Source organism: Coenobita brevimanus, chromosome 98 (assembly GCF_032717465.1).
Source record: "Coenobita brevimanus isolate Jiangsu-jjx chromosome 98, ASM3271746v2, whole genome shotgun sequence".
NCBI classification, from domain to species: domain Eukaryota; kingdom Metazoa; phylum Arthropoda; class Malacostraca; order Decapoda; family Coenobitidae; genus Coenobita; species Coenobita brevimanus.
In genome coordinates, this window is record NC_137051.1 from 19,429,716 (window position 1) to 19,454,254 (window position 24,539).

At 45.6% G+C, this 24,539-nt stretch overlaps 2 protein-coding genes across 11 annotated transcripts in view; both read left to right on the forward strand.

Moving 5' to 3' along the window:
- The window catches only part of siz (Brefeldin-resistant Arf-GEF family protein schizo), a 698,716-nt gene that overhangs the window by 542,611 nt on the left and 131,566 nt on the right, over positions 1 to 24,539 (forward strand). Inside the window, exon 1 of one of the 10 annotated variants that reach the window (XM_080283841.1) lies at positions 20,621 to 20,736. The exons of 8 other annotated variants lie outside the window; for them this stretch is intronic. In XM_080283841.1, the coding sequence (XP_080139967.1) occupies positions 20,690 to 20,736 (47 nt within the window). In that variant the 5' untranslated portion in view covers positions 20,621 to 20,689. Of the gene's footprint in view, positions 1 to 20,620; positions 20,737 to 21,614; positions 22,356 to 24,539 lie in introns of those variants that run through there. One more of the 10 variants, XM_080283837.1, reaches the window with a different exon arrangement.
- On the forward strand, positions 20,756 to 21,456 carry LOC145414144 (uncharacterized; the record flags this gene model as incomplete). The annotated part of the gene is made up of 1 exon (XM_080283712.1): positions 20,756 to 21,456. A coding segment is annotated over exon 1 (564 nt), but the record flags the coding sequence as incomplete, so codon positions are not given.

The window sequence follows — 24,539 nt, forward strand, 5'->3', positions numbered from 1 at the left end:
GGTGAGGGGAGATGAGGGTTGGTAGGAGGAAATGAGAGGGGAAGTGAGAGGGTAGTGGAGGAGGAGGAGGAGTGTAAAGGGTAAGATAGGTTGAGGAGTGAGGGAAGTGAAGGGTGAAGGAGTGGAGTAAGGAGGGATGTGGAAGAAGGAGGAGGAGGGGTTAGGTAAAGGAGTTGGTGTGTGAGGGGAAAGTCAGTTTGTGATGAGAGAGGGAAGAGGGATGAGGGATGAGGGGAATACTAGGAGGATGAGAGGTGAGGGTGATACTAGAGGAGTGAAGGGTGAGGGAGGAGAGTGGAGAGGCGGAGGAGTAGGGACGGGAGGGAATGGGAAGGAAGGAGGGGTCAGGGAGAAGGAAAAGTGGGGTAATGGAGGTGAGTGAAGGAGTGGAGAGGGAGTAAGAGAGGGGAGGGAAGATGGGGTGAAGGGTGTGGGAGAGGGGAGTGAGGGGTTACAAGGGGAGCGTGAGGATGTGACCAAGGATATCTGAAGAAACTATGCCGGATAATTAAGAAAGAATGAGGGGAAATGAGAAAAGGGGGAGAGGGGAAACGGATGGAGGAGGGAGAAAGGGAAGAGAGGAGAGGAAGAAGAAACATCTGAAGAGACAAGAATAAACTGGATAATGAAGAGAGAGAGAGAGAGAGAGATGGAATGAGAGAGAGAGAGAGAGAGAGAGAGAGAGAGAGAGAGAGAGAGAGAGAGAGAGAGAGAGATGGAATGAGATTAGTGTTAGAGAAAGAAAAGGTTGAAGAGAAGTAGGAAAAGGGACAGAGAGAGAGAAAGGGAAGGGGGAAGAAAAAGATGAATGATAAAATGGAAAGGATTACAGAATGGATAAGAGGAAGAAAGAAAAAGAAAAAGAAAGGAAGAGAGGCGACACGACAAAGGTGATGTGAAAGTAAAGGAAGAAAAAGGAAGTGGGAGAGGCAAAAAGGAAGAAAATTAGAGAAAAGATTAGATGAAAGAGATAATGGGGTAAGCAGAAAGGGTGAGAGGGAAGGAGGAGATGGGAGGACGTAAGAATGAGAGGAAAGAAGTAAGGGAAGAGTGAAGGAAAGGAGAAAAGAGAGGGGAGTGAAAGGAAAAGAGGAGGTGGAAGGCGGATGATAGGAATGGGAAAAGGATAAAGCAAATAAAGGAGTGACAGGTGAGTTGAGTGAAAGGGGATGAAGGGGAATAGGTGAGGAGCAGTAAGGGGAAGGAATGAGAGGAAAGGGGTAAGGGGGAAGAGGTGAGGAGTAAAGGGAAGGGGTGAGGGGAAGGTTATAAGAGGAATGGGGAGAAAGAGGGGGGGGAAGAGATGAGGGGGAAAAGTGAAGGAAAAGGATTGCAGACAATTAGGTGAGGGGGAATAGGTGTGGAACAAGTGGGAGGCAGGGAGTGAAGGAGGGGGAGGGGTGAGGGGAAAGGGGTGATAGGGTCCAAGGTAGAGTACAAAAGCTATGGGGGGAGGGGGGAGGGGGGATGGAGAGCGATGGTGGTAGTTGTGCGTCTTGTTATTAATGGTAGTTTTTATTACCTGTGACACTCAGATAATTTTGGTAGTGGTGGTGGTGGTGGTGGTTGTGATGGTGGTAGTGGTGGTGCTTGGTATGGTTGTAGACTAGTAATGGTTGTGGTTTTGATGGTGGTAGATAATAGGCAGTGGTGGAGGTGGTAGTTATGGTGTGGTTTAAGTACCGCAAGTGCAAAATGGTGCTGATGGTGGTGGTGGTGCTAATGGTGGTTGTGGTGGTGGTGGTGGTAGTGGTTGTTGTAGTTGTGTTTAATAGCAGTGATAGAGGCCGTAAAGAAGGTGGGAATGTGTGCTGGTAGGAATGTAGGTTACCGGGTGTGCAGATAAATTGCAATGATAGTCCTTTCCAGTTAGCAGGTTGGTAGGAATGGTGCCGCCTGGTGGTAGGAATGATGCCTGGTTTGGTAGGAATGGTGCTGCTTTTGGTAGGAATGGTGCTTTGCTTGGTAGGAGTGGTATCTTTTTATAGGAATTGTGCAGTCTCTTGGTTGCAACTGTGCCTCTGATGTTAGGATTGGTAAAAGCTGGTAGGAATGACGTCGACTCTTGATAGGATTGATGCTCCCTCTGGAAAAAAAAAAAAAATAGTGTCCCCTTATGGTAGAGATGGTGTTGCCTGTAGGTGGGAATAGTATGTATGATGATCTGCATCTGTCCCTTGCATGATGGCATATCCTGTGATGAGTGACCATGAGGCAAAAATATCTCAGGGTGTTTCAGCCCCTACTCAGCAACGACCCCTCTTCTTTCCCACTACACTGCACCCTCCCTCGTACATTCTCTTACCTTCTCCCTTCACCTTTTTCTGGGCCTGCTTCTCCTCCTCCTTCCAACCACACCCAAACTCCCTCAGAACAAAAGACAGTTAGTAATTTTTCACACACTACCACTTTTGCACTAATACCCCTGGACCAGTATCAGTGTCAGGGTGTTACTGGGAGTGTCTGATCATCTTAAGCTGAATTAAATCGTCTGGCGGTAAGAAGAGTCCGGTAGAAAGGCATCATAATTCGTGGAGGCCATTTTTAACCCCATTACTATAAAATCTCTTCCCTTAGCTGAATAAAATCGTCTGACCAGCAAGAGTTAAGTATAAAAAAGCCGACATCGTGCTGAAGGGGTTAATGGCACTGTGTGAGGAAAGCGGTGAAGACATTATTTTTTCCTTCTCTTTTCCCATTTCATTTTTTCCTTCACTTTTTTCCCCTTTTCTCCTCGCTATCCATTTGTCATTTTCCTTTCCTTTTTTTTATTTTTCCATTTCTCCTTTTCTTTCCCCTTTTATATTCGTTTTTCATAATCCTCGTTTCTTTCCCCTTATCCTTTTTTTTTTTTTTTTTTTTTTTTTCGTTTTCCAGCTTCTTTTTCCCTTCTATTTTCACCATAATCATGTCTCCAGTGTGCCACAGACGGGCTTTGAACTGGCGACCATGAGAACTTTAGCCTCACTCTTGCACCACTGGGCTACCACCTGCCCTGTGATGGTAGGAGTGGTCGTGGTTGTGGTAGTGATGGTAGTGGCATTTTTAGGAGTGAGAATGGTGGTGATGGTGGTAGGAATATTGGTAATGACGTTGGTAGGAATGATGATGATGATGGCAGGAATGGTGGTATAGTTGGTAGGAGTGAAAGTGATGTTGGTAGGACTGTTGGTAGTAATATTGTCAGGAGTGGGAGTGCTGTTGGTAGGAATGCCGGTAATGTTAATTGTAACATTGGTAGGAATAAAATCACTGGTAGGAATGTTGGTGATGTTGGTAGTAATATTGTTAGAAGTGGAAGTGATTTTGGTAGGAATGTTGGTAGGAATATTGGTGGATGTGGAAGTGACTTTAGTAGGAATGTTGGCAGTAATAAAGGTAGGAATGGAAGTGATGTTGGTAGTAATGGTGGCGATGGTAGTGATGTTGGTAAGAGTGGAGGTAATGTTGATAGAAATGTTGGTAGGAATAGTGGTAGGGTGGAGGTGGACAAATGAGCCTCTCGGGGCGCAACAAAAGGGTGGTATTGCTCGAAGGGGGGGTGGGAATGAGAGAGAGAGAGAGAGAGAGGAATGCTTTGAGTGAGAGAGTGAGGGGGGAATGAGAGGGAGGGGAGATAAATGAGCAACGAAGGAGGGAGGGAAACAGTGTAGGAGGGGAGAGGAGCAGGAGAGAGTGAATAAAATAGGAAGGGGAGAGAGTAAATATGAAAGAGGGCGAGTGTGTGCAAGTGAGTGAGAATGAATAAAGGAGTGAGAGAGAGAGAGAGAGAGAGAGAGAGAGAGAGAGAGAGAGGGGGGGGGGGAGGAGGGAAGGGAGGGAAGATCAACATTTCCTCCTGTCTTCCTCCTTCCCCCCCCCAATACCTCTTACCTTTCTCTCTTCCCCTCTCCTTCCCTCGCCTCCCCTCCCCCAGTTCTCTCTATTAGCCCCTCCCCTCCTTTCCCCTACCCCACCCCTCCCCTCCCCTGAATTCAAGGAAATGTTGCCTAATTTTTCTCTTTCCTTCCCTCTCTCCCTCCCTCCTTATTTATCCATTCTCTCACCTTATCTTTCCTTCTCTCCTCCATCTACACACACAGAATGTGTGTGTGTGTGTGTGTGTGTGTGTGTGTGTGTGTGTGTGTGTGTGTGTGTGTGTGTTTGTTTTAGGCAATCACTCATTCATTTGCCTCTCCCTGTTTTTTTTTTCTTGACTGTCTCATACTCATTTTCTTAAAGCTTTTCTTTTTCTTTTCTTGTCTTACCTCCATTCCTACGTCCCTCTTTTTTCATTGTTTCTCTTATTCCACGTTTATCCACTTCTTCTGTGTCCCAGCCTCCCTCCTTACCCCATCTTTCTGTCTTTCATTCTTTTTTTTTCCTTCCTTAATTCTTTTCTGCTTCTCCACAGTTTCCTTCCATTCCATCTGCATTTACCCATTTGTCTTTCTCTCTTTCCGTTCTGCCTCACTTCCAACATTTCTCTCTCTCTCTCCAGTTGTAAATTCGTTCATACATTCCTTGTCTCCGCTCCACCATTCCTAGTTTCCCTCCTCCTCCTTTCCATCGTTCCTTCCTTCTGATATCTTCCTTTCTTGACTTCATTTATTACTCCTTCCTTCCCTCCTCCCTCCGTCCCATCCTTTCATTCTTTCTTTCAATTTTCATCGTATCTTTTTCTTCCTTCCATCCTTCCTTCCTTTTTGACATCCAGTATTTTCTTTGCAACTCTTCCTTCCTTCCTCCCGTCTTTCTCCTTTGTCTTCCTGTATTTTCTTCCTCATTTCTTCCTCAGTTTGTCACCTTTTCGCTCCCTCCGTCTCTCAAATTCCGTCTTCCTTCCAATATTTCCTTTTTTTTTCTTTTTTTTTCCCCTACCTGTCTTTCCTCCACTTCCAGTCGCTCCCTCCCTCCCTCTCACATTCCCTCTCACTCCCTCCATCAATCAAGAGGAGATGAGAGGAACGCCAAGAGGAGGGCGAGGAGATCAACTTACTCCACCAAGAGAGAGAGAGAGAGAGAGAGAGAGAGAGAGAGAGAGAGAGAATGCTGCCGACAGTCCATTTTATATTTCAAAGGAAGGATCGTCAGTAGTGATAGGGGGTCATGTAACAACTCTCGAAAAACGTAAGAAAAATATATAAATTGTATAATATGATGAGCTGCTTCAGTTTCTCTACTACTTTCTACCGTTCCAGTGAAGTTTCCTCTACGAATTTTTTTTCCTCTAAGGTGTTGCTTCTCCCCGCTTGCCTGTACAGCTGATGGGCAGAGGGTTTGGAGGATGGGGTAGAGAGAGAGCCTTGTGTTTTAACCTCGTGTATTTTATTTTTTTATTTTATTTTTTTGTAGTTATGGAAAAAGTATCAATTAATGGCGGGTCTGTTTTGGTCTGTAAATCTGTGTAACTCTGTATTTTATTCTGTTTTAAGTAAATTGGTACTAATGATGTTTTTTATCTGTCCACAGGTAAGGTTCAGGTGTAACAGAGGCGGTGTGGCAGAGCTGGTATTATTCAGGTAACGTGCGACTCTCTTCCTGGTATCACGGTGGGTGTATGGTATAGCTTGGTAGATGAACAGTTGAAATTGATGATAGGAAAATTGGTTGGAACCTGCAAGTATCTATGTGTATATACAGTTGATAAATTGATAGATAAATAGAATTGATAGATTTTTCTCCCCGGGCCATTATCTGATTATACTTAGACTACCAACGTACATGCATGCACACGTACACACAGTATATCCATTGAAAGGTCGGTACAGTAGGAAAATGAATGAAACAGAAGAGAGAGAGAGAGAGAGAGAGAGAGAGAGAGAGAGAGAGAGAGAGAGAGAGAGAGAGAGAGGTGAAAAGAGAAAGAAAATAAGGAACAAAACGAAGGAGAAGATTAAATAGGAAAGGGAAGGGAGAAAGGGGAGGAAAGGAGTGAGGGGAAATGGAGAGGAGAGGAGAGAAACAAGGGACGAAGGGAGGAGTATGGAGGGGAAGGGAATGGAAAAGTGAAGGAAGGGAAAGAGTAAAGAAGTCAAAGGAGAAGGAGAAGGAGAGGAGAAGGGAAACGAGAGAAGGGATGGGTAGGGGTGGAGAGAAACTTAGATCGGAGGGAAGGGAGAGAAATAAAGGGGAGAAGGGCAGTGGGGAGGAGTGTGAAGTACAAGGGAGGAGAAGGGTGAGGCGAGGAGGGAGGGGAGGGAAGAAGAGGGGTGGGAAGGGGTGAGGGGAGGAAGCGAGATACACCTCCCACGGTGGAGGGGAGGGGAAATGGAATTATTGATGATAGTTGGTGATGAGGACAGGTGAGCAGGTGACAGGTGGGGGAGGGGGGGAGAAAGGGATGGAGGAGAGGAGGAGGAGGAAAGAAAGGAGGAAGAGGGAAGAAAAGAGATGAGAAGTCAGGGAGGGGGGAGAAAACAAAGTGATGCAGGCGATTGGGGAAAGAGAAAGGACGGAGGGGAGAGGGGAAAGGGGAGGGGAAGGAGGAGGAGGAAGATAGAAGGGTGATGGAGAAGGGAGAAGGAGGAAGGAGAAAGGAGAGAGGAACTGTGGGGGAAGGGTGGAGACGGGAGAGGAAGGGACTGGGGAAAGATGAGGGATGAAGGGAAAGTGGGTCGGGGGAGAAGAAGGGGAATGATATTGAGGAGGGAGGGGAAAGAGAAAGGAGGAGGATAGAGCGGGCAATGGGGAATACAAAAGGATGAAGTAAGAGAGGAGGGGGAGGGAGAAGGGAGAGATGTGAAACGAAGACAAGGGATGGGAAAGAAGGAGAAAAGGGAGGGAAGAGAAGGAGGGAGAAAAATGAAAGTGAAACACGAGGGATGGAAGAAGGCAAGAAAGGAAGGAAGAAGTGAGGGACTGAGGGGGAAAAAAAAGGGGAAAGGAAGAAATTCAAGAGGAGGAAGGAAGAGAGGAGAGAGAAGGGTTGTAAATAGAGGAATTGTATAAATAAAAAGGTAGACAGGAAGTAAAGAATATGGGAAGGAGAATTGAAAGGGGAGAGGAAGAGGTAGAGAGGAGGAAAGGAGAAAGAGAGGTACGAAAATAAGAGAAATATAGTTTGAATGAATATAGAAAAAGATATCAAAGAATAAAGAGAAGCTAGAACAAACAAAGGGAAAAGAACGGATGCAAGAGAAAAGAAAACAAAGAAAGAATGGAGAAAAAGTGAACTGCCTTAGAAACAGGATTGACAGGTGAGCAGGTGAGAGAAAAAACACCTTGACTCTCTCTCTCTCTCATCTTCGGTTCAATTTTTTTTTAATTTCTGTGCTGTTATATATGTTTTATTCGTCTGCCTTTTGTGTATATCACATCGTGTGTGTGTGTGTGGGTGTGGGTGTTTTGTTTATGTGTGTACCTATCTCTATCTGCCTCACCCATTCTAACCATCTGTCTATCAGGCCTTCAGTAACATCGATCCATCTATCTAATCTGTCCATATATATCTGTCTGTCTATCTGGGTATCTCATCTACACTATCTATCTATCTGTCTTCCTGTTTCTATTTACCGCATTTTTTAAGGGGTGACCGTGATAAATTGGTGGAGATAAATGTTGTCGGCGGGAGAGTGAGGTGGGGGACACTGACGAATGATGGTGGGGGAGAGTGCGAGAGGAGAGAGAAGGGGAGGGAGGGGGAGAATGAAGAGAGAAGGAAAGGGGAGGGAGGGGAGAATGAAGAGAGAAGGAAAGGGGAGGGACGGGAAGAATGAGGAGAGAAGGAAGGGAGAGAGAAGGGGAGAATGAAGAGAGAATGAGAGGGAGGGAGGGGAAGAGTGAAGAGAGAAAGAGGGGAGAGGGAGGGGGAGAGTGGAGAGAGAATGAGGGGGGAAGGGGAGGGAGAGTGAAAAGAGAAGGAGGGGAGAGGGGGAGGGAGAGTGAAAAGAGAAGGAGGGGAGAGGGACGGGGTGAGTGAAGAGAGGAGAAGGGAAGAATGAAGGAGGGGAGGGAAGAATGGAGAGAGGGTGGAAAGATGATGGGGAGATGTAGAAGGAAGGGAAAGAGAATGAGAAAGAAATAAGAGGAAGGGAGAGACGGGGAGAGGCAGAGGGAAGAGGGAGAAGGGAGGAAAAATCGGAAGAAAGGGATGGAGGAAATGGAGAGGATGAGGAAGAGAGGGAGGGAAGAGAAGGCGGGGAGGGGGTAAGGAGTAAAGTAGGGGAGAAGAAATAAAGCATGGAGAGGGGAGGAGAAGGAGGCATGAAGAGAAGAAGTGTGGGGGATGGAGGAGAGAATACTGGATAAGAGAAAGGAAGGGTGAAAAAGAGGGGGGAAAAGGAAAGGGGGAGAGAAATGAAAGGGGAAAGGTGCCGGAAAAATAAGGGTGAGAGGGGGATAATGAGTGGGGGAGAGTGCGGTGTGGGGGAGAGAATATGAAGAGGAAGGGAGAGTAAAGGGCAGAGAGAGAGAGAGAGAGAGAGAGAGAGAGAGGAGGGGGGAGGGGACGAAGAGACAATAAGGAAGGAAGCAATTAGAAGAAGGAGACTTTTGAACGAGGAAGGGAAGAAAGAGGGAAGGAAAGTAGTCAGCATTTTACATAAAGGAGGAAAAAGAATTAACGCAGAGAGGAAAATTAAGGATGATTTGGCTGAGGGGAGAGGAGGAGGAGGAGGAGGAGGAGGAGGAGGAGGAGGAAGGGAAAAAAGAGGAAGAAGAATAGATTAGGAAGAGGGGACGATAAGACGGGAGAGGAGACGAAAAGGAGAGAGAGAGAGAGAGAGAGAGAGAGAGAGAGAGAGAGAGAGAGAGAGATGAGAGTGGAAAGAGATGCATAAGAGAAAGCAGTAACAGTGTGAAATCAGAATGGGAAAGTAAAATTAATATAAACGGAAAGGAACGGTAAATAACAGATAAAAGAGAGAAAAGAAGAGGAGAAAGAGAGAGAGAGTCATCTGATAAAGCGACAGTCATTATCTGGGAAAAAGATCCACCACTCAACCCGTGTGTGTGTGTGTGTGTGTGTGTGTGTGTGTGTGAGAGAGAGAGAGAGAGAGAGAGCGAGAGAGAGAGAGCAAGTAGTTACATTCGGAATTCACCCCCCCCCTCAAAAAAAAAAAAATAATGTTCTTGGGTTTCACAGTATTTAACAGAAAATTAATTCACACCTCAACACAGGTATTTATTCTGAGTTTGACATGAAAGTACCTGTGACCTGTTTTGATACTTACTGGGTAGGGAGTCCACAAATAAAATATAAATGCTGACATATAAGTATATTAATAGAAATATATAGATAAATAAACGTAGGTAGGTTAATAGACAGATAGATAGATAAATGTAAGTAGGTTAAGAGATAGATAGATAGGTACATAGATAGACAGATAGAGTTAATAATATCCAAAACTAAATGAGGCACTCGGTGGAACTGGCCTAATAGTGGCTAAAAAGAAAGAGGTGTTTTCGGTAGCGGCAAATACCCAAATAGAGCACAAACTGAGTACCCCCTGTGGTGGTTAGAAGTGGGACGCCTGGAGGTTGGGGGGATGGGAGGGGAAGGAAGGAGGAGGAAAGGAGAGAGAAGGGGGAGGTAAGAAGCGGAGGGATAAATGAGAGAAAGGTAGTGAGCAGGGAGGGTTAGGGGAGGGGAGGGAAGAAGAATTGGAGTGTAGTCTTGGAAAGGAGAGGAGAATGGAGGAGTACAAAGGAAAGCAAACAGCAACAGACCCTATGGTCCTTTCGAGGCTGTTTGTTACAGAGTAGACTATGACTACGAGATCAAACTCTGCATGCTGAAGGATAAGGATAGTAAAGCAAGAAGAGAGGTGGGAAGAGGGAGGAGAGGAGAGGAGAGGGGAGAGATTGGAGGGGAAGAGCGAGGAAAACGGAGGGGAAAGGGTAGGTGAATGGGGGAGAAAGGGAAGGGAATGGGAGAAAAGGGGGGAGGGGGAAATGAGGGTTTTGATATATATATATTGTTACGGAACAGAGAAAGATAATGTACACTTTAAGTGAGAATACTAAAAATCACTACTGTCCCGTAAAGTTCCAGGTTCAAAACAAAAGAGTTAGGTAAAATTACAAGTTAAAGTTTAATGCTCGAACTAACAACAAAGCATTCAGGACTCATAAGGATAATGTAATGGCAAAAACAGGTTAAATATATGGTTAACTGCAATAGCCTCTATTAACACGAAATTAGCATGAGTAAATTTATCTAAGTCAGCCCTGATAAAATGAAAATACACTGGGTAATGCTCAGTTAATGCAAGATAAATTATTACAGATACAAAATATTATTAATGATGGCTGAGTCAGGCTGACAATAAGAACCTTACATAAATTACAAAAACTCCACTAGGCCTACAAATTAAACTTATGCTATACAGTACAAGAACAAAATGCAACAACACATACTCAAATTACACAGCTGCTAGATGGTTGGAGACTTCCTGAGCACTCAATAATAACTGTACAGGGGAGGACAGAGATGTGAACAAAATGAGGAGCAGATCTAAGTGGCAATTAATGTAGAGACTGAGCTCATTATATAGGGGCCAGCAGAGCTTGATACAACTTGTAAGAAGGACGCGCAAATGAAGCCATGGGGACAAAGAGCTGAAAATCCTGCTCTGAACAACAGAAAGGACGACTTACTCTACTATAACGGTAGAAAGGGGGAACTGAGGCAGAACACGCTCGTGATCAAACATGCAGCATACTGTGCGTTAAAATTACACAAAGGATGATGAAATCATAGGCTATGTAACACCTCCCCACAAAGAAAAAAGAAATTTACAAAGGAAATTTCTTATTACTCTAAAACAATCTGTATATGGCATTACAGAACATGCAAAAGTCTTTCCTAATGTTACAAAACATGAGATCTCTCTAGCACGTTCAGTCATAGGTACTTGCCAGTATCCCTTTAACAAATCAAACTTACTTATGTACCTAGCCTTTCCGATCTTGTCTGTGCAATCTTCCACGCGAGGGAGAGGGCAAGTGTCTGCTCTGGTCATCCGATCAACACGTCTGTAGTCGATGCAAAGCTACTGTGACCCACCTGGCTTAGGGACTAGAGTGACAGGATAACTCCACTCGCTCTGACAGGGCTCAATCATCTTGTGGTCCAACAGGTAGCCAAGCTCCTTCTAGATGAGAGGAACTTTCACTGGGTTCACACGGTAAGGAGGCAGTTTAATTGGCTTTGCGTCTCCAACATCGACATCATGCATCAACACAGTGGTTCTTCCTGGAGTGGCACAGAACACTTGCGGGTACTCCTGCAGTAATGCCGAAAACTCCTGCCTTTCCTCGGGAGGTAGGTGAGAAAGCTTAGTCTGGAGATCATTCATGATATCAGGATTCTTCCCCAAACTATCACTCAGGCTCATACTGCATGGGAGAGCTTTACTTGCAGACTCAGGTGGAACAGCTACAGTGCAGACTGGATTATTTTTGTCCCACCTGTGATATAACTTTAGCATGTTGATGTGACATAGTTGCTTGTTCTTTCTACGATCTGGTGTGGCGATGACATAGTTGACATCAATGAGTTTCTTCTCCACGAAATAAGGACCACAAAACTTGGCTTGAAGAGGTTGCCCATGAACTGGTAGCAGAATCAAAACCTGATCTCCTGGCTGAAAGTGGCGTAACCTGGACGTCTTATCATACCAAGTTTTCATCTTCTCCTGAGCAGCTCCTAAATTCTCTCTCGCCAGTTGTAAAGCAGTGGACAGCCGTTCTTTGAACTTCATCACATACTCCAGCAGGTTGACGTCATCTTCCTCCGACAGCCAGCATTCCTTGAGTAACTTAAGGGGTCCTCTTACTTCATGGCCAAACAGTAGTTCAAAAGGTGAGAAGCCCAGTGATTCATTTGGAGATTCTCTTGCAGCAAATACAACGAATGGAAGACCTTTATCCCAGTCTTTCTGATGTTCCAAACAGTATTTCTTGAGCATCGATTTGAGTGTTTGATGATATCTCTCCAACGCTCCTTGGGTCTGGGGATGGTAAGCTGAAGACATGATCTGGGAGATGCCCAACTCTTTCAGAGACTGCTTGAAAACATTTGACATGAAATTACTTCCCCGGTCTGACTGTACCTCCTTGGGCAGACCAAACTTTGTGAAGAACCCTAGCATTTCCTTAACCACGTTCTTTGCTGAGATATTTCTAAGTGGAATGGCTTCAGGATAACGAGTAGCCATATCAATCATGGTCAACACATAAGAAAATCCTGAAGAAGTCTTAGGAAGAGGGCTCACAATATCCACCAACACACGGGTGAATGGCGCCTCAAAAGGAGGAATGGGAACTAGAGGTGCAACCTTTTCGGTCTGATCACACTTCCCCACAACTTGACAGGTGTGACAAGACTTACAATACCAGGAAACATCCCTGAAAATACCTGGCCAGTAGAAGTGTTTCAAAATGCGTGCCACAGTCTTCCTCACTCCAAGGTGTCCTGCCAAACTGGAATCATGAGCCACTCTAATGATATCCTGCCTACAAACACGAGGGATGACAACTTGATGTACAACCTCCCATTCACAGTCAGCTGATGCTGTTGGGGGTCTCCACTTCCTCATAAGTACTCCTGACTTTACATAATAACAAGTAGAAGCACCGGCTGACTCTTCTTCACTGTAAGCAGAGTTAGCTAGACCTTTCAACTCAGGGTCAGCAACCTGCAACTCAACCAACTCTTGACGAGACAAATTAACAACACTACGGGGTACTGCCTCATCTGGTGAGTGGTCCAAATTAGCAAGAAAAGTGTCAGCCAGGATAACATCATCATCATCATTATCCTTAAATCACCAGTAACTTTAGACTTAGCCCTAGTGACAGCACATGCAGGGAACACATCAGGGACACCACAATCCTGGGCCGCAGCCACTGGCTCACCAGACAACTGAGGAGCTGGACACACTTGACTTCCACCAATATCATTTCCAAGTAAGAAAGTTACACCTGACATTGGGAGTGTCTCAACCAACCCAACCATAACGGAACCATTAACAAAACCAGACTCTAAATTCACTCTGCACAGAGGGACAGAGAAGTAATTATTCCCTACACCTTGTAAGATTACAGTTTCATCAGAGGAATTAACATTAGAGCCTAGAACACTGGTCAGCATAAGGGATTGGCAAGCACCTGTATCACGATATATTTTAACTGATTTCCTGTCATTACTGTCCAGAGGACTGACAAAACCATCAGACAGGAAATTAGCACATGAACTCTTGAGAGTGTCACCCACGTTACTGCTCAAAAGAGGAGCTCCATCATGAGAATTTAAGTTACCCCTCAAAGCAGGTTCAGTGAACTCGGTTAAAGAATTCTGGGAACTCTCAAGAGTGGACACTAGACCAATTGACTGAATATTTAAAGACTCCTTTTTGTTCACATCACGCTGTCTCCTGAAACATTTCTCCGTAGTATGACCAAGCTTACTACAATAAGTACATTTACTTTTCTGAAATCTAGAGGTGAAGCTGGTATTTACTTCCTGAGAAACATCATCTTTATTCTCTTTCCTGTTACCTGTACTCTGAGTAGAGGCAACGTACTTACTCTCAGCTTTCCCTTTTTCTTTAGAATATCTTTTGTGAGTGAGAACATATTCATCAGCTAAAACTGCATCATCAGACAAATTATCTATTCTTCTCTCATCAAGATATAGGCTTACATCTTTATTAACACACCTCTTGAAGTCCTCCAGCAAAATCATCTGCTTAAATTTACCAAAATCAGAATCCACATTCTTAGAATTTAACCACTGCTCTAACAGATCTTCTTTGATTTTTGCATACTCAACATGGGATTGCTTATCTTGCTTATAAGTTGTCCTAAATTTTACTCTATAGGCTTCAGGAACAAGCTCATAGGCCTTAAGAATCAAGCTCTTAACTACATCATAATTATCAGATTGATCCTGAGGCAAAGATGCATAAGTTACTTGAGCTTTACCGGTGAGAACAGTTTGAAGGAGTACTGGCCAATACTCCTTGGGCCAACTAAAACCTGTAGCTACCCTCTCAAACAACTGAAAATACTTGGTTAAATCAGATTCATTAAAAGGAGGGACAAGTTTAACATTTTTAGCCACATCAAAATCATCAGAGCTAGATGATCCAGTTCCACCTTGTTTCATGCGATACTCATGGTCTGCCTGAATCCTGGCAAGTTCAATTTGTGCCTGAGCCTGTACCTGTGCCTCTTGAATACGAGCATTTGCCTCCTTAACACAAGCCTCCTTAGCCTGAGACTCAGCCTCCTTAGCACGTGCTTGAAATTCAGCTTCCTTCACACGAGCCTCCTGCAGGGCTAGCTGTAACTTAGCTAATTCAATCTGCGTTTGCTCATTTGGAGGAGTTACATTAAACAAGCTTTCATTAATCATGTCAACAATTTGATCTTTAGAATGATGAGAGTGAACAGCAATTCCCAATTGTTGAGCAACAAGCTTAAGTTCATTCTTTGTTCTGTTTTCTATATCACACACTGTTTGCACATTTGACAAAAAATCTTTGGCTTCATCAAGCGTAGTAATAGTAGACATCATGAATAAGTAACAGTCACAAAATATCAAGCAATATCCTTATGATAATATCCTGAATATCCTGATGAGAGGTCGCCAAATTTATGTTACGGAACAGAGAAAGATAATGTACACTTTAAGTGAGAATACTAAAAATCACTACTGTCCCGTAAAGTTCCAGGTTCAAAACAAAAGAGTTAGGTAAAATTACAAGTTAAAGTTTAATGCTCGAACTAACAACAAAACATTCAGGACTCATAAGGATAATGTAATGGCAAAAACAGGTTAAATATATGGTTAACTGCAATAGCCTCTATTAACACGAAATTAGCATGAGTAAATTTATCTAAGTCAGCCCTGATAAAATGAAAATACACTGGGTAATGCTCAGTTAATGCAAGATAAATTATTACAGATACAAAATATTATTAATGATGGCTGAGTCAGGCTGACAATAAGAACCTTACATGAATTACAAAAACTTCACTAGGCCTTCAAATTAAACTTATGCTATACAGTACAAGAACAAAATGCAACAACACTTATACTCAAATTACACAGCTGCTAGATGGTTGGAGACTTCCTGAGCACTCAATAATAACTGTACAGGGGAGGACAGAGATGTGAACAAAATGAGGAGCAGATCTAAGTGGCAATTAATGTAGAGACTGAGCTCATTATATAGGGGCCAGCAGAGCTTGATACAACTTGTAAGAAGGACGCGCAAATGAAGCCATGGGGACAAAGAGCTGAAAATCCTGCTCTGAACAACAGAAAGGACGACTTACTCTACTATAACGGTAGAAGGGGGGAACTGAGGCAGAACACGCTCGTGATCAAACATGCAGCATACTGTGCGTTAAAATTACACAAAGGATGATGAAATCATAGGCTATGTAACAATATATATATATATATATATATATATATATTTACCAGTCATGAAAATGACAAGCTTATACAGTGAGTATAACAATTAAAATTATTTACTGATGATAAATGTTGGATATATGAAAGAAGTGTTAATGTAGTGGATGCATAACAGTATCAGGTGTATCTGCATGTATGAAAATTAAAATAGAATACGACATATGAATGAATGACTGACGTAAAAGAATAAGACAAATGAGCTGAAAAATTAATGAACGAGCCAGAATGAACTGTGAGAACCATGTTGGGCAAAATTTCTCAGAAAGATAAAAGTGTTGTGGAGAGAGAGAGAGAGAGAGAGAGAGAGAGAGAGAGAGAGAGAGAGAGAGAGAGAAAATGAAGTGGATACACAATGGCGGCCGGAGAGCCTAGGCTTTTGTGGACACTGAAAGATCCTGTCCTCCTCTCCCTCTGGCACCCTTGACGACTGTGGCACTCGTTCCCTGTGGCACTTTTGGGTTTGCGGCATTCGGGATCTGTGGTACACTCAAGGTCTTTCTATAGATTCGTGACACCCTTACAAGTTGTAGCTTTCCCTGGCTGTAGCATTTCTTGTCTTTAACCTCTTCCTTGCTGTGGCACTTTTTCTTGCTCTAGCACTCCCTGCATGTGTCATTTTCTTTGCTTGTGGCACTCCCTGGCTGTAAAACTCTCCGTACTGTGGTACTTTCCCAGGATATGGTACACCCTGGCTGTGGCACTCTTCTTGCTGTGGCACTTTCCCGGGATCTGGCACTCCCTGGCTATGGCACTCCCATACTGACACTGTCCTTGCTGTGGCATTTTCCTTGGCTGTGACACTGTCCTTGCTGTGACACACTCCTCGCAGTGGCACTTTTACTGGCAATGACACTCACTGCGTGTGACACCCTCCAAGCCCGCGGCACTCTTGCAGACTAATTGAAAATGGTATTGCAAGGAAAGAGTGTGCAGGATCGACCACAATCTTTTAAGTGCCTGGAATGGATGTCAGGGGATGGGAATGGGAATAGGAATGGGAATGGGAATAGGAATGGGCATGGGAATGGGATGGAGCCAGAAGAGGGAACTAAAAAATGGGAAATTGTATCGGGAGTGGTGTACGAGAGGGAATTTTATTGGAAGTGGTGTACGAGAGGGCATTGTATTGGGAGTTGTGTAAGAGAGGAAATTGAGAGGGTATTGTATTGGGAGTGGTGTATGAGAGGAAGTTGAGAGGGAATTGTATTGGGAGTGGTGTAAGAGAGGAAATTGAGAGGGAATTGTATTGGGAGTGGTGTAAGAGAGGAAATTGAGAGGGTATTGTATTGGGAGTGGTGTAAGAGAGGAAATTGAGAGGGAATCGTGTTGGGAGTGGTGTAAGAGAGGAAATTGAGAGGGTATTGTATTGGGAGTGATGTAAGAGAGGAAATTGAGAGGGAATCGTGTTGGGAGTGGTGTAAGAGAGGAAACTGAGAGGAAAATGTATTGGGAGTGATGTAAGACAGGGAATTGGAAAATCGAGAATTGTATTGAGACTGAGCCAAGAGAGGGAATTGGAATTGGAGCACTGCGAATGAGATGAATGAGAACCAGAGAGAACGAGTGAATAGAGTAAGAAGACAGTATGTGGAGAAGAGAAGAAACGATGATTGAAGTTGAAAGACAGGAAAGGAGGTATTTAAGAAAGCAAAACACACACACACACACACACACACACACACACACACACACACACACACACACACACACACACACACACACACACACACACACACACACACACACACACACACACACACACACACACACACACACACACACACACACACACACACACACACACACACACACACACACAAAGCAAAACTGAGACCTTGCAAAACTTGTCCATTCCAAGCAAAAACTAAACAAAGAGGATGGCAGACAAAGGATCCTCTGTTTGCAGATGACATTTATTTTCTGTTAAAAAACTGTAGGTTATAGGCAGCAAGAAAGACACTAAGAGTAAGACAGTTCCAGAGTTGACCAGCTGCATACATGAAAGAGGGTGTGGTGGGAGTGAGCGAGAGAGAGAGAGGGAACGGGAGTAGTGAGTGATGAGTGAAAGTGTGTATATGTGTTGCATGTGAATCGATTTAGACTAGGGGAATGTAGGTAGAGTACTCAAGTGAATGTGTGTGTGTGTGTGTGTGTGTGTGTGTGTGAGAGAGAGAGAGAGAGAGAGAGAGAGAGAGAGAGAGAGAGAGAGAGAGGAGGGGGGTGACTGAATAGTGTGAATGTGAATGAGCTAATACGGTAGTGAGTAAAGTGAAGAGGAAAGTCAAGGTAGAGTGCGAGAAATGAATGTAGAAATGAGAATATGAATGTGTTTTAAACGTGTGTGTGTGTGTAGGGTGAAGATGAGAGAGTGAAGATGAAAGTGAGGTAAGACAGATGAAAATATAAAGACGAAGCGAAGAGTGAGAAGAGTGAATATCAGTGTGTTGTTAAGAGTGAGTCCAATCGGTGTGAAAGTGTGATGAGTAAAAAAACTGATTGTGATGAAAATGAGTCGAATGAACATGAAAGTGATAAAAAAAAAAAAACATAATTATAAGCTGGTCATATGAATGGATAAGAAAGACAAAATTGAAGTAAAAAGTGAGTTAAAAAAAAAAAAGTGAAAGCCTAACGAGTGTTGTGAACATGATCCTGTGCCGTGTTAAAAGTGAAGGTGATTAAAGCGAGCGAAAAACCTGCTGTCAGGGAACATGATAGGTTGACGAGAAACAGGTGATTAAAGAGAACAGGAAAATGTCGTTTGTTTAGTAAAAGTGATTTTTGTGTCGAGTGATCTAAGAAAAGGTGAAAGTGTGTCTCTAGAGAAGATGAGGGCGACAAAAGCGAGCGTGGAAATGAGACTCTTGTGAAAATGATAGTGTGTTGAGCGTGAAATGAGAAAAGGAAAATTTAAAGGTGGGAAAAGCGGTTGTGAAAATGTAACGGGTGAAATGAACATAATTATCTTTTTACGAGTCTGGTGGTAAATGCGAGCCTGAAAATGTTGCGAGGTGAGTGAACATGATATCTTGAGAGAGAGAGAGAGAGAGAGAGAGAGAGAGAGAGAGAGAGTGAGTGAGAGAGGAATATGTGATTGAATGTGATATCTTGTGAGTGAGTGAGTGAGGTGGCACTGAAACCAGGTGAAGGTAGCGTAGCAACAGTGCCACTGCAGCACTGACTCATGTTTCTCTCTCTCTCTCTCTCTCTCTCTCTCTCTCTTCTGGTCTGCATTTAATACGGTCTTTTACTTTTACCACGTTACGTCATGTAGGCAGTAACAAGGGAATTTAATCCGCCTGGGACTGATACGCAGAGGAGATTTTCAGTTCTTGTCGAGATAGATACAGTTGCTAGCCAGAAGACATTTCCGCCCTTTTGCAGGGGGCTCATGTGGACGATTTTATATTCTGGTTAAAAATAGGGATGAGATACGTAGAAACAGGATTCTGAGCTTTTTGCTGTTGCTATATAGAGGTGATTTTTTTTTAATGTTAAAATATGGGTAACATTGGTGCCATAGTGCTAAATTAATCCTTCTGGTGCTGGCACAAAGAGGCGAAATTCCGCCGTGGTTTAGATATAGAGGAAATTCTGTAGACATTCACCAAGCAATTTGATTCATTTGCTGTCAGTGAATAGGGGCGAATTGTGGTTTTCATGCGATGTAACAAGCGAGTGTAATACTAATGCTGCTGGTCTATAGAGGTGTTTATTGGCCTGATGTGAAGTATGATGAAATGCGTGGTGAAAATGTAATGTGATCCTTATGCATTTTAGACATAGAAGCGATATTTATTTAAGTATGGATGAAGTATTTAGTGATAAGGCGATGTCATGCTTATGTTGCTTTTACAGAGAGGCGATTTTTGAATATGAATGAAATTTGTGACAAAGTAATATCATACTTATGCTGGTTATGCACAAAGTCGATTTTTGTTTCTGTTAAAATATTGATGAAATGCATGTCCAGTAACAAGGTAATGTAATACTTAGGCTCCTTATACGTAGGGTCGATTTTATTTTTTTTTTGCACTTTCTGAAACGTTAATGAAATGCATGGTAAAAGGGTAATATGATCCCTTTGTCTCTATAGATAGAGGTGATTTTGTTTGTGATTAGAGTATAGATTGAATTCTAAATGATAAGGTAAACTGGTGCTTCTGTTGCCAGTGAGGGGAAACGAATTTTGGTTTTCGTGTGACAGAATAGAAATTACCAGTAACAAGCCAATATGACCCTTTTGCGTCCGGTACATAGAAGCAGTTTTTTTTTCTTGTTAAAATTTGGGTGAAGTAGACAGTAACAAGGCATTTTTTACCCTTTGGTAGTGAGAAATAATGGCTTTTTCGTTTGTGTTTAGCATAAATGAAAAGAAAATAGTAACGGGCCAATTTGACTCGTTTCAGTAAATAGAAAGGAATATTTTTTTCCTTTGTGATTGAATTGTAGGGTAAATAAAGATAGGAAGGTTTAAATTAGTGCATATCGACCACACGAAGGTCTCTTGTTAAGTCCCATTCGTCCCGTAGTATACAGTAAGCAACGGTTGATGGCATATCCAGGTCCCCATTTATAGTACTGGTTGAACAGGGCAGTGGAGGAAACAAGCTTTGAAATATGGTGTTAGGTGTGAAGGTGTGTGGGCGTTGGTTTGGGCGTGGGTGTGGATGTGGGCGTGGGTGTGGGTGTCTGTGAGCGAAAATGTAGATGTGGGCGTGGGCGTGGGCGTGGGGAAGGCAGTGCGGGCGTGGCAGTCAGCTGTTCCCGCCGACTGCCAGTGGTCCGCCAGCAATCAATACGCTGTTTGTGTGTGTGTGTGTGTGTGTGTGTGTGTGTGTGTGTGTGTGTGTGTGTGTGTGTGTGTTTTATTATGGTTCCTTATTACTGAGGTGTGAGGTACCCACTTCCCTTCCCTTCCCCTCCCCTCCCCCCTCCCCTTGTCTTTCTTCCTTCCCCTCCCCTCCCCCTCTTTATTCCCTGGTGTGGAGGAGGGTTTGGGGTAGGTAGGGGAAGCAGCTGCTTTGCCCCCCTCCCCACCCCCCCGGCACAGCCTCCGCCAGTCAGTGTGGTGCGCGGCAGAGTGTCCACCACGCCACGCCGCCCTGCCTCAACCCAGCCAGTCAGTGTTGTGTGGAGTGTGAGTGCGTGAGGTGGCTGTCAGTGCTAGTGCGGCGTGCAGCCAGAGTGAACCAGTGCCGCCACGCCCCGCCTTTGTGTGCCCCGCCCCGCTCCGCCCCGCTCCGGTGGCCCCGGCCCCCAGTGTGGTAACAGTGTGTGATGCCCCAGAGGATGACGGTGGGGGTGCCGCAGCCGCCCCGCCGCAGGTAACTGCCGCAACCGCGGCCGCAGTGTAGTGCATAGTGCCCCGCCCCGCTATGGTGACGTAGTGTACAGTAGAGGGTAGTGCCGCCCCGCCCCGCCCCAGCCCGACCCGACCCGACCCGCCCCGCCCCTACCATGTGGGTGCAGTGAGCGCCGCCATGCACGTGCCCCCGCAGGTGCAGCCCTGCCCTTCCTGCTACGCCTTCTGCGTCGCCCGCCCCCAGGGCCAGGGCCCTCCAGGACACCCAGGGCACCCGATACACCACGAGCGCGGCGCCCCACCGGTGCCACGCCACGCCCACCCACACCCACATCCACAGCCGCACCCACACCCTCACCCACATCAGCACCCCCACCCCGTACAGCAGCCACACCAGCAGCAGCCACAACAACAGTACCAACAACAGCAGTACCAGCAGCAGCAGCCGCAGCCTCACAGCCCCGGCGGCAGCCCTCACCGCAGCCAGCCTCGGGGGTGCGGGGGACAGCCGCAGCAGCAGCAACCGCAGGACAACCGGTTCGGGTCCTTGCCGCACCCGCAGCCCGGCCCCAAGGTCCCCCCGCACTACAACTCCCTCCCCCATCACCAGCCCCCCGCCCCTCCCCCACCCCCACACCTCGCCCCCCGTCCCCCACAGCACCAGCACCAGTGCGATGGCCCCCCACCGCCCCCTCACTCTGCTGTGCCCCCTTGCCGCCCCCACCTCACCCCAACCCCCCGCCTCCCCCACCACATGCCCCCCACAGACTCCCCTCCCCCTCCACCCCCTCCACACGCTGCCCCCCCTTGTCAACAGCAGCACAGATGTTCCGCCCCCTCCCTCCCACACCCACAGTCCCCACCTTACTATGGCAACCTTCCCCGCCACCCCCATCCCCACTCTCACCCACACCCACAGCAACACATGCATCCTCCACACCCACAGCAGCAGCAGCCCCGCCTACAGCAACCACCCCAACCGCATCCACAGTCCCACTACCAGCACCCACAGCCACCCAGGCAACCCTCCCCACAGCAGCTACCTCCCCCCCTCCCACAGAACCCACCCCCACTCCCACAGAATCCACCACCACTCCACCCACCCTCACAATTCATGAACCAACGCCCACAGCAACAGCAGCATCCACAGCCACAACAAATACGCCCACAGCAGTTTCCACCACCTCAAAATCATCCACACCCACAGCAAATGCGCCCTCAGCAACCGCAGCAGCAACAACATCAAAGACCCCCGCAACAGTATCAGCAACTACAGCAACAACACCCACACCCACCACCCAACATGAACATGCATCCACACCCACACCCACCAAATCAGCACCCACATCCACACCCACACCCGCACCCGCCCAACCAACATCCCCCACACCCTAACGGAATGCCCATGCCTTCAGGTCCCCCTCGCCCCCCTCCCCTCCCCCCGCCCCTTCCTCCCCCACAGCCCCTTCACCAACTCCGCTACGGCTGCCTCCCCCACCAGCAACTCGTACCGCCCCCACCTTTACCCCCACAGCCACCCCCCTGTCCCCCACACCCACACATACACCCACACCCACAGCAGATATACGGGTGCCTGTCTCCGGGCTGCCATCACCACCTGCTAGACTTCCCCCCTGCTGGGTAAGTGAGGATAATAAGGGACCTTGGATGTTAATTCCATTGTTGACTGTCTTATTCTAGGGAAGATTGAGACATAGCAAGTATTGACTTTTTTAATGACCTTCATGTAGTCGATAGGTAATTTCCTAAGTCTTCCTCTGGGCAAGTAATGGCACAGCACGTCTTGGGATCACTGTGGATCAGGTTATAACAAGCTTAGACAAGAATGACTATAACAGTGTATTAAGAGGTTCACTGCAGGGTTGTACCCTCTCCTGGGAGAGTGGTAGGTAGAATCAGCTCTCCCCAAAATGGCAGAGTATGAATTAGGAGCATGTATCAGCAGTGAGAGTAGTGCATTCGGAAGCTGAAGTGTTTGTATGTGCATGCCAAGGTCTGTACCAGTTTGTGTCACCGGTGTGACATGACTAAGTGCAAACACAAACAGGCTTATAAAAATGACATAGCCAACCAGCACTCAAAATGTCCGCTGCGACTTAGGATTCGAACCTTAAAGCTCAGGGCACACGCAGAATGTTAAGAGAATCACCTCCCTTGCACTGTGACTCCAGTATATAAGGACAGGTTTTGATTCAGCAAAGAAGGGTTTATCAGTATCTGTCCATATGAACTCAACTCCAGGACCGAACGTTCTACCCAGAGTGTGAATCAGAAGGGGGTGTTGAGAGCCGTGAATGTGTAAAGGGGAATGTTGTATTAGCTAAGTTAATGTCAGAATCTGTATGTCGTAGGTATGAAGCGACAGGGTGCGAACATATGCTAGTGTGGTCTCTCGGCGCAGGCTTTAAGTTTCCACCACTACCTGGGTTTCGAACACAGGGTACACGCAGATCTGATGGTGGCTGCACTACCTCTGAGGCACGAATACCAGGAGAAGCCAGACTGTGCCAGGATTATGCGTAGGAAGGTCAAGCTACAGGTCAAGTTATAACGAAGGAGATGTATACTGAGAGAGAGAGAGAGAGAGAGAGAGAGAGAGAGAGAGAGAGAGAGGGGGGGAGAGAGAGAGAGAGAGAGAGGTCAAGCTAGTAAGATAGGTCAGCGGTGCATGTAATCGCGACCACCTCAGATGCCAGACGGAACCTGACCTGAGGCAATAGATAAACTGGTCGCATAGTAGGGTAGGTCAGTGAACAGACTAGATAAATAAACTAGTCACATTTTACTTGGCTATGTCAGGGTTGATGAGGCAAGACATAGACTAAATAGACAGACTGGTTACGTCATACCGGATATGTTGGGGTAGGTCAGAACGGATAGTTTTTCTGAGACTGTATTTATTATTCCGGCTCTGGACATAAGCTACACAGTTCGTTATCGAGGTCAGTAGTCTTCTGCATAACAGAGGACGTCCCACACCTTCCACTTTCACTACTTGGGCACTGATACTCAGTGTCCATATTGAATACATGCTAGAGCTATCGCATTTAGTACTGGTGTGATGGGGGTATAGACGACGTTGGTTAGCCCTTTGCGTATAGATCAGGGGAATAAAATCATCTATGCTAGTCAAATAAAACCTTTCCCTGTGGCTCATGTGTTGGTGTTTTATTGTGTCCAGACGATTTTTTGTTAGGAAAACCGTCCGCTATATAATGAGTAAGATATATATAGCAGTGAAAGAGTGAATAGAGATACTTCTTCATCTTCTGACATACCAGATTTCCTTAAGCTGAGCAAATCGTTAGTTAAATCCTTGGAAGGTTCCTGTGGGGAGTATGTTCCTGTGACGTTAGCCAGAGAAAGTACACAAGTTACCAGCCGTCCTTTAAGAGTTAACCCCTTGAAATATGTGACTTTATTTTTAGACTAATATTTTTACTTTCATGTAATTTTATTGAACTTCAGAAAGGTCTCTCATAATCAGGGGGTTATTGAAGGCTGCATCAAACCCCTCCCGTCCCAGAAGTATCCCCCCCAACTGAATAAAATCGTCTGGAGATGGCAGGAATAAACCTAGGAATCGTCCTGGAGGCGAAGGGGTTAAGCCTGAATGAAAGCGTTGCGTGAGACCGTGACAGCAAAGGGTTAGGCCCAAGCTGTGGCTCTTGTTGCTTTTGATGGAGTTAATTGTAAGGGTTTGTCGTTGTGTGTGTGTGTGTGTGTGTGTGTGTGTGTTCAGTTTGATTTTTTAACTCGTGTAGCCTTTGTGATAATTTCCGCGCGCGCGTGCGTGCGTGCGTG